Below are 18,297 nucleotides of genomic sequence, written 5' to 3' on the forward strand. Positions count from 1 at the left end.
TGGTCTTTAGAACATTATTATTCTGATCAACCCTTTCCTGACTTAACATGTTTCTGTGGACCAGTATTTTAATTTGTTTTTTTTTAACTCTATAAATTGTGTTTTCATTATTTTATACAAACATGTTGGCATAAAATAAATTACATGTTTATCACTTTGCATACCTCTTGCATCTCAGACCTTCCCTCTGGTGCATGTCATAGTTTAATTGGCACTATATTTTCCCCTTTGTTGGCGGTATATTTAAAGTAATGGTGTGACTTAGAATTGATGGCATTTTAAAGTTAATGAAACACCTGACCATTCCACTGACTTCTGGCTTCCACTGTTAGTGTTCAGAAGTGTCAGTATGGCATTCCTCTGTAGGTGATACATCTCTGGCCAATTTAAAGACACTGTTTGACGTGGTGTTCCTCAGTATTACGATAATGTATGCAAGTGTGGAATTTTGAAAATTTATCCTGCTTGGTTTATACTGTGCTTCCTGTATCTAAGAATTCATATATTTTGTGTTTCTGAAAAATCCTCATTGTCTCCATCTGTCTCTTGTTATATGTCATATCTTTATTCTGTCTCTTAACCTCTCGTTCATATTTTCCATACTTCTTGTCTCCCTGAGCTGCATGCTGCATAATTTCTTTACATCTACATTCCAGTTCTCTAATTCTTTCTTCATATATTTTTATCTGCTGTTAAAGCTATTCACTGCTATTTTAATTTCAGTTATATTTTTCATTTTAAAAAGTTCTTTTTAGTTCTTGTTTAAATTTGCCTGGTCATTCATAGTTTCTTAGTGTGTGCTTATTTTAAAAATTCAGTTTTAAAAGTTAATGAAAGTATTTCATACATTGGTCTTTTACATTCCACATCTGGTGATTCTTCCGTCTGAAATTCTTAGGAGTCTAAATCTATCTTTTATATATTTGCTCTTACCTGGATGTTTGTTTTCTTCTGTGTTTGATATTTTTATTTTGAAGTCTATTTGTTTGATTTTAATCTGGAGACGAATCCTGAGGGCTAAATTGGGATGTTCTGCAGAGATAAATGTTTTGTTCCCGTCTGTCAGCGGCCTAGGCCCTCTACCACATGGCACCACTCTATTTGAGGTACCTGACGATGCAGGAGTCTCAGGCTTAGTTCTGTCACCTTGTAGTGATTCCAAGAGTTACTCTCCTCTTACTAATGCTGATTTGGGCATTTCCCTCACTGATTTATTTTCCTTACTGCTCCCTGCTTCTAGCTCTGGTTTCAGTTTCTTACACTTTTTTCCCTTTTGGTTTGGTTTGTCTTCTGCCCTTAGAGATAACATTTTTATTTCTTGTGAGTCCAGCCTTGCATTAAAATGTAGAGTGGTTACAAATTAATTTTTAGAGTTTGCATAAACATTCTTTTTTACATTTCTTCTAGTTGGGGATTCAGTATGATATAAGCTAATAGATATATGACAGAACAACCCAGGAAAATTCAAAATTTCTGCAAAGAACAGAGGAGCCATACAGACAACTTACGACTAACATTCATAGGGATTTTGTGGCCATTCAGCATGTTTGTCCTAATTTAGCCAAAATCTAGTTGTATTAGCCAAACTGCCAGAATCCTCCATTAAGTTTTCCATTTTTTTCTTTCTCTCTGTGCTTGGATATCTTCTACTGACTGTCACTTTTTAAAATTAATAGACTGTATAGAGCAGTTTTATGCTTACAGAAAATGCGTGTGATATAACCACCATTATAGTATCATAAAGAATAGTTTCACTGCCCTAAAAATCTCATGCTCCATTTATTCATCCCTTCCTTTCCCCCAACCTCCAAACTCTGGCATCAGTGATCTTTTTGTTGCCTCTATAGTTTTGCCTTTTCCAGAATTCTATAGTTGGAATCATACAGTACATAGCCTTTTCAGACTGGCTTTTTTCACTTAATATGCATTTAAGGTTCCTCCATGACTTCTGAGGGCTTGAGAGCTCTATTCTTTTTATTGCTGAATAATATTCCATTGTACAGATGTACCACAGTTTGCTTATCCACTCACCTACTGAAGGGCATCTTGGTTGCTTCTAGTTTGGACAATCATGAATTAAGCTGCTATAAACATTTGCGTGCAGGGTTTTATGTGGACAAAAGTTTTCAGCTCATTTCGGGTAAATACCAAGGAGCATGATTACTGGATTATATAGTAAGAGCGTTTAGGTTAGCTCAACTTAGCTTCTTTTCTATTGACCATCTTTTAAGTTCACTAATCCTACCATATTGAGGATACATTCTGTTAAATCCATGTAATATCAGGTATTAAACATTTCATGTCTGGAATGTTCATTTGATTCTTTCATGAAATTTCTAATCACCTATTTAAATACTCCCTTTTTCATATTTTGTCCGTTTCCTCTATTTTTATAAATATTCCAGTCGTTGTTTGAAAGTCCTTGTCTGCTTACTCTTACATTTGGATTATCTGTGGATCTAGTTGTTTGTTTTTTCTCTTGATGAGCAGTAACATTTTTCTGCCTCCTTGCATGTCCCATAATTTTTAAAAATTGTATGCCAGACATTCTATATAAAAGAACCATCAAGACTGAAGTCAATGTTATTTTTCTCCAGGGAGGGCTTGCCTCCTCGCTGGTAGATAGGGTGGGGACTGATCACTTCAACTGAAGGTGGGTACTGAGCTGAGCTATGGTTAGGATGCCAATTTAATTAAATTCAGTGCCCCATAGTTTGAAATGTCAGCAGAATGAAACCTGTCATGTGTTTCTTGTGGGCTCCTCTTTCTCAGAACTTGGTTTTTAAAGCATAGTAAGACTGTGAGAGGTTTTACTTTGTCTTTCCATCCCAGCCCTCTGTGCTGCCCCACTACTCAGCAAATGCCTTGTAGGGCAAACTGGTTATGCATTTGAGAACTCTTCTAGATTACAATCTATCATGCCATCCCAATGGCTGTCAAAAGGTCTGTTGGATTCTCTTTCCCCTTGTAGAGATGCCACTGTCTTTGGCAAACCCAATTCTCCATTGTCATGCTTGGAAAATGTCCCTGGGGAAGAACATAGCTCACCTAGCAAGGGTTCTTTCTTTAGAATTTTAGTTAAGCTAGTCCTCATTGCATCCAAAAATCTCCGGTGTCTTCAAAGAAAAACAAATTATAATTTACTTGTTTATTTTTTCCATTATAATAGTGACTGCTCACTACTACCATGTCCCACCCAGAAATAGAGGCTTCACTGAGTTTTTAATTTTAATTGTTACATTTGGTTCTTTTTAAAACCATCAAAAATTCAAAGCTATTTTTAAACTGTACTTATGTTTTTCATTCTTTTATTTATTTCAACATATTAAACATAATTATGTTGTGTATCTAATAGTTCCAATAATCCAATAATTTTTGTAGATGTTTCTACTGTGTCTGCTGACTTTTGCTAATGGTGCTTCCTTTCCCTGTATTTTTCATGATTTGTGTGTGTTTATGTTCATTAGACCTATATTGGAATTATTCAAAGTCTTATTGCGTGTAAATTTTCCTGGCAGGATTTATGTTTGTTTGCATCAGACATGAGGGCACTACCAATTTTCACCTGCCTTAAATTAAAATTCTCAGCCTATGCAGTTGTTGGTTTTTGTTGGTCTTGGGTTTTGGGGAGGGGACAGGGGAATTGTATAAATGGTATTAATTCAGCCTTTAATCCTATGTAAAGTTAGGCTAGTGGCCATGAATTCTCAGGGAAGAGTTTTCCCTACCCTAAGTTAATGCCAAGACGAAAAGTTTTCTTGCTGTTGGCCTCTGTGAGATTTCTTTTCTGCACCCCCTCCCGGTACGTACTCCTTCCTAGGTCCCAGCTTTATGCAGAAGGTCTCTGCTATAACTCCCCTTCACGAACTTTGTCTCCATCCTGTCCCAAGCCACCTACCCCCTCCCCCAGGAATATCCAAGCAGTTGGCCACCCAGGAGCGTATACGTCCCAGCTTACTCATTTCTCTGGACTCATGTTCCCACATTACTCCTGGTCTCAGAGGAAATCTTTTTTGCACAGGCCAATTCATTATTGAAAAGCATTTTATCTTTTATTTGTAGGTGTTTTATACCAGATACCCCTCAGGATCTCCAACCTAATTTCTAAAAATGGAAGCTCTATGTGCTTTCACTACATGAAGTCAGATTCTCCTACCTAGTGTACTATTGACTAGCTTATCTCTGAAAAGCCACTGTTCTGCCCCTGAGAGCACAATGGTGCAAGACATGGAATAATCCTTTCAGACTCATACCTTATGTGGTTTCTGCCCAGCAAGTAGTACTAGAAGTGTGAAAGCTATAAGGCCACTTTTAACATGCCCAGTTTATCCAGAGTGTTATTCCATGCATAGGAATGATTTAGGCTTACTATGTTTTTTTATTCATGCACCCACCCTGATGCAGGTGTTGGCTGCATTTGACAAGTGGACAAACCAATGGTGGTTGCCAAGCACTACACAACCTATGGAAAAGCTGTAAGTGGAACCTCAGATGAATACTCTATTTAACAGCTATGTTGTCTTTGGTTCTTTCCGGGCAAAAGACAACCTAGGCACATCAATTTAGCTTTTATGCCTCTTTACATAATGGATTTGATTCTACAAAGTGGATAATTTATTCCTAAGGCATTAGGGGACTTATTCCACTAATCATTAACTTAATAATTTCAGGTACTTTTAATTTATTCAGTAATAAGTTTCTGTTGACTATTTTCTAACCAGCATCCTAATCACTTGAAAGAAAACAATCCCTGCCTTAGGACACACCTAAGAAAAAATGGACCAGTGTTCTGGTTTCTCTTTAGATCACATAAATCTTTCACCTTTTTAAAACAAATGGATTTGACAACCATTTCAAAGTATCCTATGAGACGGAAAGTAAGGGAGAAAGGGCAAGTGAGTATTTAATGTTAATCATATACTTCATACCATATATAAATTAACATTTAATGTTTATTATGCCTCTCAAGGCCTGCATGATCTGCCTCTTTTCTACCTCATCTCAAAAAACTCTTTCCCTCACTCTCTATTCCTACAGGAACTGTTTCTCCAATACTCCCCATCAAGTAGTGTGGTACAATGATTGCAAAAATGGCTTTAATACTCTACTCCTCCCAGTATCCATACCCTTTGCAATGTGACTTTACAACAACTCCAATCAAGAGGTGAAGTCTATTTCCCCGCTCCTTGAAACTGAGCTGGCTTGCTTTGGCCAATAAATGAAGAAGTGATTCTGTACCACTTCCAAGCCTAGGCCTGGAGAGGTCTTGTGTGTTTGCACACACCTCCCCTGACACCACTATTAGAACATGCCTGGTAAGCTTGTTCAAGGATGAGAGACCACATGGAGCTAAGGGTAGTCTAGACCAGCCAACCACCAGCTGCTAACCCACCATCTGAATTAGATCCAAATCAGAACTCCCAACCAACCTAGGACTCAACATACAATGGGGATATTACTCCACCAGGTTAGGTCCCCCAAGATAGAGTCTCATATAAAATACCACATCTGTAATATCTGTTTTTTAAATGTCTACCTTCCCTGCTAGACTATAACCTCCACGAGGGCAGGAACCAGGTCTGTCTTGATCACAACTTTGTCCCCAGCATCTAGCACAGTGCTAGCTACAGTCAGTACTCATTATTAGTTGATTAAATGTGTATATCAGTGAATGTATGAGCGAATCTTCATACAATCCAATTCCAAGATGAGGAAAACTAAGGTTGGGAGGGCTTTAGTAACTTTTCTGAAGTCACCCACCAAGGAAGTAGTGAGGCTGAGACACAGTTCATACACTTGAAATGATACAGTTCACACAGCTGTGAGAACTGAGTAACTCTAAAACGGAATCTGCTAAGCCATCTAGATAAAGCCATTAAGAACGACCTATAACCCAGGGTCTGCTGGATTATATTGCTACCAACCCTTCACTTTTGAAGTCACTGAAAGAAACCAGCTATGAGGTCCCAGGAAATGGCTCCATGTATCATTCCAGGAATAGTCCTGCCTTTCTTAATTTGGCCTTCATTCTGCCATGTATTTGTAGAGTAGTCACATGGTGGCATCATGAAGCACAGTGGTTCAGTTTTCTCCTTTGTAAATGGAACTAATATTTATATTACCTACAACACAAGGTTGTTCTTAAAATTACATTAGCGTAGGCATGTAAGTAATTGGAACAGCACCTGGCATGCAAGAAGCTCTCAAGAAATGTTAACTAATAATATTACTTGCTACTATTTAGAAACAAGGACATGGAAATGTAGCTTACTCTTTTTCAGGGGTAATGTAACTATCAGAACATCTTTGAGCCATATGAATGCTACATACTTTAATACCTTGACATAACTCCCTGTTTGCCATAAAGGTCTTCACTGATGCCCATAACCTCTAGTGGTCTCTCCTGTCCTGGATTTTTGTCTGCTGTCCACAATTTCACATCCAATTATACTGTTCTTTAATTGTACCTCATATCATTTACACTGTGGTTCAACGGTAGATTTCATCTCTGGCAGCACCTGCAATCATGCTGGGCACTGAACAGGAGGAGCTCCTGTCTGGAGTCTGGGGAAGCATCCTTTCTCCCTCAACAATGTTTAAAGTTGACAGAGGCTTGAAAACCCCCACGCAAACATCCTCCTCCCTCAAGCCAGGAAATGCTAAGCCTTTGGCAGTTGAGACATGAGCTGGGAATTTCTCTATGAAACCTTCACTGAGAACTATTAGCATGATGGTGGTTATTTGCCTTGGATTGGATTTTCTCAGGAATTCAGCAGCAGGTGATTGAATGTTTGGCAAGAGTCTGGTGTGAAAATCAGCAACTGAAAACAGGCTACAGTGTGTGCCTCACCCAGAATCATTTCTAAGAGCTACCACCACGTAAAGTATCTATCAGTTTTGCCATCCAGGGGATGAGATAACTGTTGGGTGGAAAAGTAACCACCTGAATAAAGCAGGCAGCTGGAAAAGGCAAAGAGAACTCTTGAAGCTTCTTGCAAAATGAAACAAAGCACTGTTAAAAATGCAAATTCCTGGGCCCTGCCCCAGACCTACCGGGGGACCTGGACTCTTCATATTTACAAGCATCCCCTACGGACTCCAGTGCAGATGGTCTTCTGACTACATGCTGAGAAACGCTGGTTTTAGCTTCCAGATTTGTGCCTACTGGGACTTCAGGAGGGTTGTCTCAGGTGAAGAGAATCAAGAAGGTAGTGCAAGAGTAAAGGGCCAGAGATAATGAGGGTCCAAATCAGAGGCAACCCCACTACCTACAGTTTAAGGCCCGCCCTGGAGCCAGCCACTTGCTACCCATTGCTGCCATCCCTGCTATCACAATCACATTGTAACAGTCAGGACTTAAACAGGAGACAGAAACCATATAGTAATTTGAACAAGGGGAAAAAAATATTAACCATAATAGGGTATTACCTACAAGGGGAAAAAGAAAACTGATATACAGAAACAGCAGATACAGGGAGCAGCCACTGCCTACCTCTATGTCGAGGCAGAACACGAAGGAAGGCACAGATCTGGAAGCACTCCCACCCATCAGGAAGCACAGACCTGTGCTGTACTTTTTAAGTCGTCTGCTCCAGGTGAGGGTTTCACAGGGTTTTCAAGCAAAGGATGACCAGTCTCCTCAGACACAGGAGGGCAAGCTGCTTCCACTGCCAAGGGAGGCTCAGGGTGACTTGGATGTGCAAGATGGTCAATTTCATCTGGGTCCAAGCAGATGTTCCCTATTTCAAGTTTTGGGATCCCATTCCTTCCCAGATGATGTCTTAACTTCACAAGAGATGTTAACAAGGCTGTAAATTCAACTAATTCAGTGCACAGAGAGGTGCCAATCACAGCAGGCCACCATGCACTGCAGAGCCAGCTGAGAGAAGCACTCTGGAGTGAGGGGAAAGAGCTCCTTCTCCCTCTAATGTCCCTCCAGCATCCTCTACTGATGAAGCTTAACACCGAGCCAAATGGCAAGGGAGAAATGTTCCAGTATTGCAAGCAGAGCAGAGAAGTATGGGGCTGGGGCTGAGAATCAATAGGCTGGTGACTGGTAACGCACCCCACCTTCATTGTCTCTCCCATGGTCTCTGCTACCGCCCCCTAACAAAAACACAAATACTGCAAATAGAAATGAGGAAACCCAGGATGCCAACACCCATCAAGAACATCTTTCGAAAACTATATACTCACATGTATCTAGGGTGACCAACCATCTCAGTTTGCCCGGGGCTGTTCCAGCTTTAGCACTTAAAGTCCTGCATCCTGGGAAACCCCTCAGTCCCAGAAAAACCGGAACAATTTGTCACCCTACATGCCTCCCAAAGGTTTTCAAACATTCTGTGCATCAGAATCACCTTGGGCACTTGGTAAAAATACAGGTGACTCTGTTAAAACTGTTAAAGGTGATGCAGTTATTTTGGGTGCAAGCAGACCATGGATTGATTTTTAAGAAATGTTCTACTTGGAGGACAATCCAGGACTTCTTTGTTCCCGTTCCCAAACCATAATCATTGAAAAGAAAGAAATGACATCCTTTGGAAGATACAGACAAGGTTCCTGAACCAGAAGCAGACACTGACAAATTATTAGTTGATGGGGTGTGTGGAGGGTAGAGATAAAAATTATAGTCTGGTCTTACCACTTTCTCTCCTTTCAGTTCAGGGATAAATCATTTTCCCTTCAGTGTCACAAAGTATAACAAAGAATAATGGACGCTGTGAAATTAGAGTTGATAGTAGTAACAACATAGGGTCGTTGATGGGGTATACTGAGCTTCCTGCAGGTAAGCACTATATAATAGAAGGTTTATTTTAAAGACTTTCACAGAATAACTTGCACAGACATAGCTAATTTAGTGCTACTTTTGCTATTTTCACACTATAAGGTACATGATTTACCATGGCCACTTTAAAGATGTTTCTCAAGAACTCAGATGGGTTGAAGAGAAGACACTCTTAACATTTACTGAGTTTCTATTGCGTTCCAGGCATTGTGCTAAATTCTTTAAATATATTATTTCATTTAATCCTCCCAATAGAAGCTGTGCCCATTTTATAAAGAAGCAGGGTACTCGACCTAGATTATACACCTAGTAAACGATGGTGTATAGACGGAAACCCGGAAACCCAGGTCTCTTCTCTCACGCAAAATTTGTTAGCACTGTAGAGCCGTAACGAATAAGGCGTGGGCCCACGCCCTGGTCTAAGCGCTATGATCGAGGTATGCACAGGCTGCAGTGGCAACACAATGGAGATTCATCTTAGACTCTCAATGGCTTTCAGGATAAAAGTCAAATCCTTTTGCTCAGTACATCAGGACCAGGTTCCCCAACGCCCTCGCCCTTCTGCCAGGCCCGCTGGGTCTCAGTCGCTCTTTCCGCACAGACCAAAGAAGCGGGCTCCTGGATGTCTCTAGTTAGGGGTGTGCGGGGAATGTCCAGAGGGACTTCGGCCTAGTTAATACGTCTTCATTCCCACCTTCGCCATATCCCGGCCCCTCACGGGGCTCCACCGCACCCTCAATCTCTGTGCTCGCCTCGAACACCGGCCCTACCATCTGCACCTGCAGCGAGTCGGCCCTCCCGGCGCGGGGAACGCTGAGCCGCCCGGATTCCGGGAGGTGGCGCCGGAAGCGACGGCCGCGGCAGCGGCACGTGACGTCAGAGGAAGTGCCAGACGCCGCGGCCTGTGGTTGGGAGTTGCTGGAGTCGGTGCCCGGCGCTCAAGGTTCCCCGGACCGCGGGCGGCGGAGCAGGCCGAGGGCAGCGGGGTTTGCTTTAGGACGAGCGGCCTTGAACCTCTGCGCCCGTCTCCGCCGGCAGGTGCGGCCTCCAGGCCTATCGCTGGGTGCCCGGGGCTGCGAGTGCGGGGACCGCCCTGAGGTCCCTTCCCGAGCGACCTCCGGGACCTCGTCCAGGGCCTCCCAGGAAAGAAGGGTCTAAAATAGAGAAAGTTGCTAACCCTTATTGAGAGGACTAGGCTCTCTTACCTTCGAGGGTCGCTTAACCCGCACTTGGACCGTGAGAGAGGTATTGGTTCTTCTGTTTACAGAGGAAGAAACAGGCTCAGAAATGTGAAGTCGTTTGCCTCAGGCCATGCAGCTGGGAAGTGTCAGATCTGGGTTCAAAGCGAGTCCTTTGGCCGGCGCCAGAACCCTTGTTGTTTGCACTGCAGCAGGGTTCTCACACTTGATTCGGGTAAAGAATCTCAGCATGGAAGGTGGGGTTAGTTAACAGCGTCTGGGACTGCAAATTCAGTAGGTCTGGGATGGGGTTCTGGAATCTGTATTTTCAACAGCCGTACCGTGCATATAATAATAACACATCGCTCCCCTGTGAACACAGCAAGAACGATAGCTAATGGTTGTGTTAAGGTTTTAAGGCCTCACTTGAGAGAAAATGTCACATGAGGGCTTACTCTGCAAATCATGTGAGACTGGAGAGTTGGTATTTGGTTCTGCCATTAACTTTTTGGGCAGATGGCAGCCTCTGTCCTCTCCCCACCTATTAAATAAGAAGACTTACAGACTTATCACTTGGGGGAATTTGTTAAACATACAGATTCCCGGGACCAGCTTTATTCTACTGAATCAGAAGGTCTGGAGGTGGGGCTGGGAATCTGTAGGCTAAATAAGCTATAAAGTGAGCCTGTTACCTTTGAGAACTTGAGATGGAAATGGATTATAGGGTTGGGACACTCCCCCCCTTTCCCGTTTTTGTTTTTTTGTAGCTGTGCATGCTTCTGTATTTGCTGTGGGCTAGACTTTTATTGGCAAAAATGTCAAATTAGTATTACTGGCCATTACGAGGTGGATTTTTTACTTAGCTGAAGACTGGAACGTAATAAAATTTGAATGTTAGTCTACCTGCTGTTGATTTCCTGAGTGACACTGGGTGAGCCACTTAACTTTGTGGGCCTTACATACGTGTTTATCATCATCTCCTACAATGCTTGTTATAAAGACAAACACCTGTGTCCATCCTACATCACATCCTGAGACAGGCCATAGGTGTTTTTAACAAGCTTCCGTGGAAGTTTGATGCAGCCTGTGGTAATGGAATATGGCAATGCCCTGGGAAACTGAGTCTTAGCCTATTTCTGAATGTTCATAGGTGGAGTATTACAGTTTCTCTGTGTTCTGCTCTTGGGGGACTAATAAGAGTAATGTGGTTTTTGATAGGTCCTGGTTTTAGAATTTCTTAACATCTACTTTCTTGTGAATGAAGTGAAAGTACTGTGATAAGATAAACATTAAAAAATAAACATTGCAAAAGATAAACATTAAAAGCAGCATCCCCAAGTGACTTAGTAGGCTCCTTGACTGAGATGTTGTGATGTCAGAAGTTGATTTCATGTAGAAGCTCTGATTGCTATTGAACCATCTCGTCTGCCTGAAAGGATTATAATTACCCCTTGATAGTCCAAGCTCTCACAACCTCAACTAAAACATCTTTTTTTTTTTTCTTTAAACAGATACCATTGTGTAGTTTGAATCAGGAATGAAATCTTCTGAAAGCTGAGAGCAGAAGCCTTCTTGGTCAACATGGAGGACAAAAGACGGCGAGCCCGAGTGCAGGGAGCCTGGGCTGGCCCTGCTAAGAGCCAGGCCATTGCTCAGCCAGGCAAGAACCTGTGGGGATCTCGTGTGTGTATGTGTGTGTGTGTGTGTGTGTGTGTCTGGACAAGTATCATCCTATTTTATGTATATCCCTTTGGTTTATAGTGAACTCCCATTTCAATTGATGTTAAGGTTTGAGTCTCTTCTCTCTCTTGCTTCAGCTCCCACTGCTGAGAACCATCTCCAACAGAGACCTGGTCAAACCTGGCTGAACAAGGAGCATCGTCTGTCTGACAGACAGTTTGTGTTCAGAGAACCCCAGGAGGTAAATTCTTGTTTCTTCTTCAACAGTAACAAAGATTTATTTATAAAAGCAACAGTCACATAGTAGACACTCAAATAAATAGTGACAGAATAAACTCACGAATAAAAAGAGAGTTGAAAGTATTATAATAATAATGAACTATGGGGTATCAGTTTCTTAGTATGTCTGAGGATTCTTTGTAGTCTTCCCCCAATTTGTAGGCATATATAGTTCCCATTTTTTTTGGCAAGGAGGTGTACCATGACTAGAGGTTAGAGGTTATACCATGACTAGAGCTTGCATTAGTTACCTAAGTTCTAACGGTCCTAAAAATTGCTAGTATAGCACATACCTCTGGAATTGGATTGAAATTTCAGCTACTACAATGCCTGATCTTTTTAGCTTTTTCTCCCACTGGGAAGAATGTAAGAAAGGGTGAAGAGTCATTTTTTAATAACATGGGAAAAAAGAGCTAAAAATCAGGCATCTTGCTAAAGTAATGATTGTATAAGTAATATTAAAACCCCTTATTTCCTAGCATATCTTCTATTTTTAAAAATCTCTTGGAAAGATGGCTTTTCTAGAGCTGCTGACTGCTAGGAAAATGTATTAATTCTAATTTTGTCATCTTTTACTGCCCACTAGTAACTGTGAAGTGGTTCTAAGAAGAATAGAAACAAGAGTTTCTGGTGGGATAGTGAGAGCTTAGAATAAAAAAGGGAGAGTTTTAAACCTGATTTATTTTGACTAGAAATGAGAGGATACAGTAATCCTGCAAGTAAGCCTCCCTGAGGTAGGAATCATTCAGAAATCAGACCTGGCTGTTTCCTTACAGGTGGTACGCAGAGCCCCAGAGCCACGAGTGATCGAGTAAGTAAATTGCTGCCCTCCTGTAACTATTGCCTACAGTGAAAGGGAGAGTCCAGGATCTTTCCCTCAACCTAGTTTTTCCATCTGGAAAAGATAATGGCCAATGTGTCTAAATTTTAGGCTGGGATATTCCTGTCTCAGATGTCTTTAAACTTGGTCTTTTGAGAAGCCTTTCTGAATTTGCGGATGGTGTGGGAAATGCAACCAGATGTCTGTACATTAAACTCTGGCTCTGGTGTAGATTTCCAGACCCTATTTCACTAATATGTCTGCAGATAGTAGTTAAAACATCTCCTAGGTAAAGACAGAGAGGGACTTTTTCCTGAGTCATTGAAACATGGCTCTTTGAAAAACCTGTAAGTATCATTTTACTAGCAATGCTTATGAAAACTGCTAGAAATCTAGATGCTCTTACAGTTCATTTCTTAAAACCACATAACTCTTCTAGAGCAATTAAATGATAGTAAACATTTCTCTTATAGTGATCTGTGTCTAAAATATTCTTTTCCAAAATGATGAAAGATGCTTTGATTCCTCTTTTCCTGCTTCTCAGTTTCCACCTGATGCAGATAAATTATCAGTAGAAAGCATCCTTTTATTTTAGCAAATTAGCATTATGTGTATGCTCTTGCTCATGAACAACTGTTAAGCTGTTTGGCTGTTCGCAGATTGACTTGTATATCTTAGAAAAATTTGAAACGAACACAGATGTCATCATACTTTAAAGAGGGTATGTAGTTGTGGCCTTGCCATTAGTTAGCTACGGTAACTTACCTAGTCCTTAGGTAAATTATTGCTATCTCTCTGGACTTTTGTTTCCTTGTCTGTAATATTAAGGGTTTGGACTGTATAATCACTTAAGACCCAGGCTGGTAGCTCTAACAGTCTTTGTTTTGCAAACACAAATGTGATACTGCCTCCATTGGTGGTAAAGAGAAGAAACAAAACCATGAAACCTGTTATAGATAGGACATTCAGGTTGAAAAAATGGACAATTGTGAATTTCCAAGTCAGAGAAAAAAATGACAGTACTCATCCTCCTTGAACATAGGGTTTGTTAATTCTGTTTGTTAATTCTGTTTGTTAATTCTGTTAATTCTGTTTATGTTAGCTATGCTAGATTTTTTTTTGGCCTCATTGGGTCTTCGATGCTGTGCACGGGCTTTCTCTAGTTGTGGCAAGTGGGGACTATTTTTCATTGCGGTGCATGGGCTTCTCTTTGCGGTGGCTTCTCTTGTTGTGGAGCACGGGCTCTAGGCGCTTGGGCTTCAGTAGTTGTGGCTCGCGGGCCCTAGAGGGCAGGCTCAGTAGTTGTGGTGCACGGGCTTAGTTGCTCCGCGGCATGTGGGATCTCCCCGGAACAGGGATTGATCCCGTGTCCCCTGCATTGGCAGGGGGATTCTTGACCACCGTGCCAGGAAGTGGAAGGGAATCTAGGGAAGTCCCTAGATTTTTTTTTTAACTAATTAATTAATTTATTTATTTATTTTTGGCTGTGTTGGGTCTTCGTTTCTGTGCGAGGGCTTTCTCTAGTTGCAGCAAGCGGGGGCCAGTCTTCATCGCGGTGCACAGGCCTCTCACTATCGCGGCCTCTCGTTGCGGAGCACAGGCTCCAGACGCGCAGGCTCAGTAGTTGTGGCTCACGGGCCTAGTTGCTCCGCGGCATGTGAGATCTTCCCAGACCAGGGCTCGAACCCGTGTCCCCTGCATTGGCAGGCAGATTCTCAACCACTGCGCCACCAGGGAAGCCCGATTTTTTTTTTTTAATAGCCAGAAATGTCCCTCACATTTGAAGTGAGCGTTTCTAAGTGTGGCCCCAAATATATCACACTGAAATATTATATTCACACTCTAGCAAACTTTATAGGCAACTCATTTTGAAATGTGCTAAATGTTTATGATAATAACTCTGCCTACATTTTGGCTCAGAGCGGCTCACACATCTACCTAAGAGCCCAGCTCAAAGATCATGAACTGCTAACTCACGTGGAAAAGGGTGATGGAAATACTGTCCCTTTATATTAGTCTCTGTAACTTATCTCTGTGAGAAGAATCTGACACAGTTATCTTGACAGAGGCACCTCTCCAGTCTGGGTCACTTTTCTCACCATGGTGGGTTATAGACCTCACTACCCTGCCCATCTGTAACAGTTTTGTACTGTTGCACATTTGATTAAGTTCAGTAAGCTTTTTACTGCTCATCTATTATGTGCCAGGCACTAGGAAACAGAAAAATAACCCATTCCAGCCCTTCAGGAGCCCATAGTCTAGTAAATGAAATAGACATGTAGTCAGATAAGTTGTAATCCTGAATATCTTGGAAGCGTAGACTTGTAGGTAATGAGGTGTGGTAACAGAGGATGAGATAGCTAACATTATTGGCCTGGATTACAGGTCAGGAAAGGTTTAGAGAAGGTGATGCTGAGCTGAGATTTTGAAGGATGAATTAGAATTTTCCACTGGACCAAAGCTGGGGGTGGTTTGGATTGGGGGTGCTAGATGGTGGGGAGGCATGCTGGCATGTAGAAAAGCATGGGGTTTGACACATGGTGGTGTATTCAGAAGATTCCAAGCAGTAATTACCATGGAAGCTGATGCGTCTGTGGGAACTGTCAGGAGGTGGAGCTGGATCATGGGGACCTTGTACTTGCTTCTGTTCAGTGTATCTCTATTCCAAAGTCTCCAAGGGGATACTCTATTTGCCGCCCCTTTGTGTGATAGATTCCTGCACCACATCAGCCTGAATTATGGGTGAAATATAAAGGGATAGCACTAGAATTTATTTTGTCCTGGTTTTTGCCTCCATGGCCTGATTTTGTCAGGATTCCAATCCCAGTGCCATTAATGATTACCACCCTGCTGCCCCTTACCTCAGTGGTAGAAGAAGGTGGGGCTGTACTTCCCTCATAGTGCGCCTTCATCGTGAAGTGATTTTGGTGAGCTAGGACTTTGTGAACTCTGAAGGACAACCCTTCCTTCTGCTACGTGCCGTATATTGCTTTACTTGATACTAACAAGTCTTTGTTTTCTTTGTTTCTTTAGTAAAGAGGGTGTGTATGAAATCAGCCTGTCACCCACAGGCATATCTAAGTAAGTGAATCCTCACTAGAAAGGGACTATAATTATCACTGAGTTATAGTCTCTTAAAATATTCTACTCCCTTGATTGAAGTAATTAATGTGGTAATATCTCCTTTTATACTAGCTTCAAAACATTTTCATAGCCTCTCAGGTATAGTAGCTTACTTCTCCAGTTTTTCAGATGAGGAAATGAGGTCCAGGGAGATTGAGTACTTTTTCCTAGGCTACATAGTAATTTAATATTAGAGTTGGGTCTGGCCTCAACTTATGTGCTGTTTGTGTTACATTATATTATTATTGTTAGATTACATTGTATGTATTGGGTTGGCAAAAAAATTGTTCGGTTAGTGAATACGTTGTTCAATAAAGTTCTTGGTGAAAGTGGAAAATGTGTCTTTTATTTTTATTTAAAACTGAACGAACTTTTTGGCCAATCCAATATTATTACGTATTATGTTAATCATACCTTATTATATATAATATATATTAAGTTATGTCATATTGCTATATAAAGGTAGATTTCAATAAAATTAAAGCATATATGATTTAGGGTATATTAGGCATTAGTCATTGTTTCAAAACACTTTGAAAGCATCACCTTAATGCATGTCACTATAAAATAATGAGACATTTAAATAAATCAGAACTTATCTATCTAAATGAATTGCTTAGAAAGAGTTGCTGTTGGACTTGGAAGCCTCTATAATTAGTCCACTGGCACTGCTATTGTTATAGCCTTTTTCAGAACTTCCCTTTTAAAGCAAGTTTAATAGTCACACAAGAACACCAGTTGCATTATTTTGGTCACATCTCATTGTTAACCTGGTATGGCTTCAGGTGAGCTTTGGCTCTTTCAAAAAATCATTTCACAATATGTGTAAGCCAAATCATTAGGCTGTACACTGTAAACTTATACAGTGCTGTATGTCAATTATATCTCAGTAAAATTGGAAAAAAGTAATAATTCAGATCCAAACATTTTAAATTGGACAACAGGTTAAAATTAATTAATAAATTACTTGTTAAACTGTTAAAAAAAATTAAATGTACCTTTAAAGAGTGAAAGTTTACTACCAACAAGGCTGTTGAAGAGAGTGTCCCATGGGCTTTCAGAACATTTCTTAAGAAAGGTATCCAAAAAAGCCAAATGCATTGTTAAAATGAAATAGTATATTAGGGACATAGAAATCAAAACCACAATGAAATACCACTTTATAGTCACTAGAATTTCCATAATCAAAAAGACAATAATAAGTGTTATTATAAATGAGGATGTGGAAAAATTAGAGCCTTCCTGTATTGCTGGTGGGAATGTAAAATAGTACAACCCTTTTAGAAAAAAGTTTGATGGTTTCTTAAAAAGTTAAGCATACATTTACCATATGACCCAGCAACTTCACTCCTAGGTGTCTTACCCAAGAGAAATGAAAACATACATCCACACAAAGACTTGCATGTGAATGTCCATAGCAGCATTCATAATAGGCAAAAGTAGAAACAGCTCAAATGTCCATCAGTTGGTGAATGGATAAATAAAATGCAGTATGTCGGTATAATGAAATATTTTATTCTACCATAAAAAGAAATGTTCTGATAATGTGCTACAACATGGATAAACCTTGAAGACATTATTCTTTGTTGAGTTTTACAGTATGTAAATTAAACCTCAGTAAAGCTGTTTAAAGGAGAAAAAAAAAAAGATATCCAAAACAATTTTGAGCTGGCTTGGCACTGTTGAAATAAGTGTATATTCAATAGAGAAAGAACCCTTCTTTGGATATGTTTATTTTGATAGTTATAAATGATTGCTTTCCCTACAATTAACATAGTCTTAGAAGACTACCAATTGTTAAAGTAACACAGGGCCAAGCATTTTATTAGTTATTCTACTTTTCACAGTGATGCTATAAGGTGGAGATCATCTTTGTGTTACAGATGAGAAAAACCAAGGTTCAGAGAGGTTAAGTAACTTGTCCAAGGTTTCACAGCTAAGCAGTGCTTGGGTAATATTTGAACCATATCTATGAAAGCTGTCATGTACCTCTTTATCTTTCATTACCTCTTTTATTTGTCTTAACTTGAAAGAGGTTTATTTTACATCTGGAGCATCATGATCTGGGTGATATTAAGCTCTGGAGGTGTGGTAAGATGATTTCATCTCCCTACGAAAGGAAGCATCATCCAGATTAATTTATTCTGCTAATGATTAGAGTCTAACTCATCTTTTTCTGTGTTCTTTAGTTAATAACTGTTCTTTCTGCATCAAGGGTGTGTTTGTATCCTGGCTTTGTTGACTTAAAAGAAGCCGACTCAGTATTTGAACAGCTTTGTCAGGATGTTCCCTGGAAACAGAGGACTGGCATCAGAGAGGGTAAGTAGATCTCTGAGATCACAGTTGTTGATGTTTGGTCTTCCTCTCCGGAATGTTTTCCAGTACCGTTGCTTCTTTGCACCATTGCTTCTTTGTACCACAGCCAGATT

At 40.6% G+C, this 18,297-nt stretch overlaps 1 protein-coding gene and 1 long non-coding RNA gene across 4 annotated transcripts in view; one reads left to right on the forward strand and one right to left on the reverse strand.

Moving 5' to 3' along the window:
* The window catches only part of LOC309636920, a 55,112-nt gene extending 45,538 nt beyond the window's left edge, over window positions 1-9,574 (reverse strand). The window contains exon 1 of the long non-coding RNA XR_014250318.1: window positions 7,493-9,574. This is a non-coding gene — a long non-coding RNA (uncharacterized lncRNA). The remainder of the gene's footprint in view (window positions 1-7,492) is intronic.
* Window positions 9,575-9,675: 101 nt separating this feature from the next.
* The window catches only part of ALKBH3 (alkB homolog 3, alpha-ketoglutarate dependent dioxygenase), a 53,055-nt gene continuing 44,433 nt past the window's right edge, over window positions 9,676-18,297 (forward strand). The window contains exons 1-6 of one of the 3 annotated variants that reach the window (XM_082410571.1): window positions 9,676-9,826; window positions 11,478-11,626; window positions 11,784-11,887; window positions 12,702-12,736; window positions 15,779-15,826; window positions 18,084-18,187. In XM_082410571.1, the coding sequence (XP_082266697.1) occupies window positions 11,548-11,626; window positions 11,784-11,887; window positions 12,702-12,736; window positions 15,779-15,826; window positions 18,084-18,187 (370 nt within the window). In that variant the 5' untranslated portion in view covers window positions 9,676-9,826; window positions 11,478-11,547. Of the gene's footprint in view, window positions 10,034-11,477; window positions 11,627-11,783; window positions 11,888-12,701; window positions 12,737-15,778; window positions 15,827-18,083; window positions 18,188-18,297 lie in introns of all 3 variants that reach the window. The other 2 variants (XM_082410572.1, XM_082410570.1) reach the window with 2 other exon arrangements.

The sequence above is a fragment of the Balaenoptera physalus genome (assembly GCF_965194825.1).
Source record: "Balaenoptera physalus genome assembly, chromosome: 10".
Lineage (NCBI taxonomy): Eukaryota > Metazoa > Chordata > Mammalia > Artiodactyla > Balaenopteridae > Balaenoptera > Balaenoptera physalus.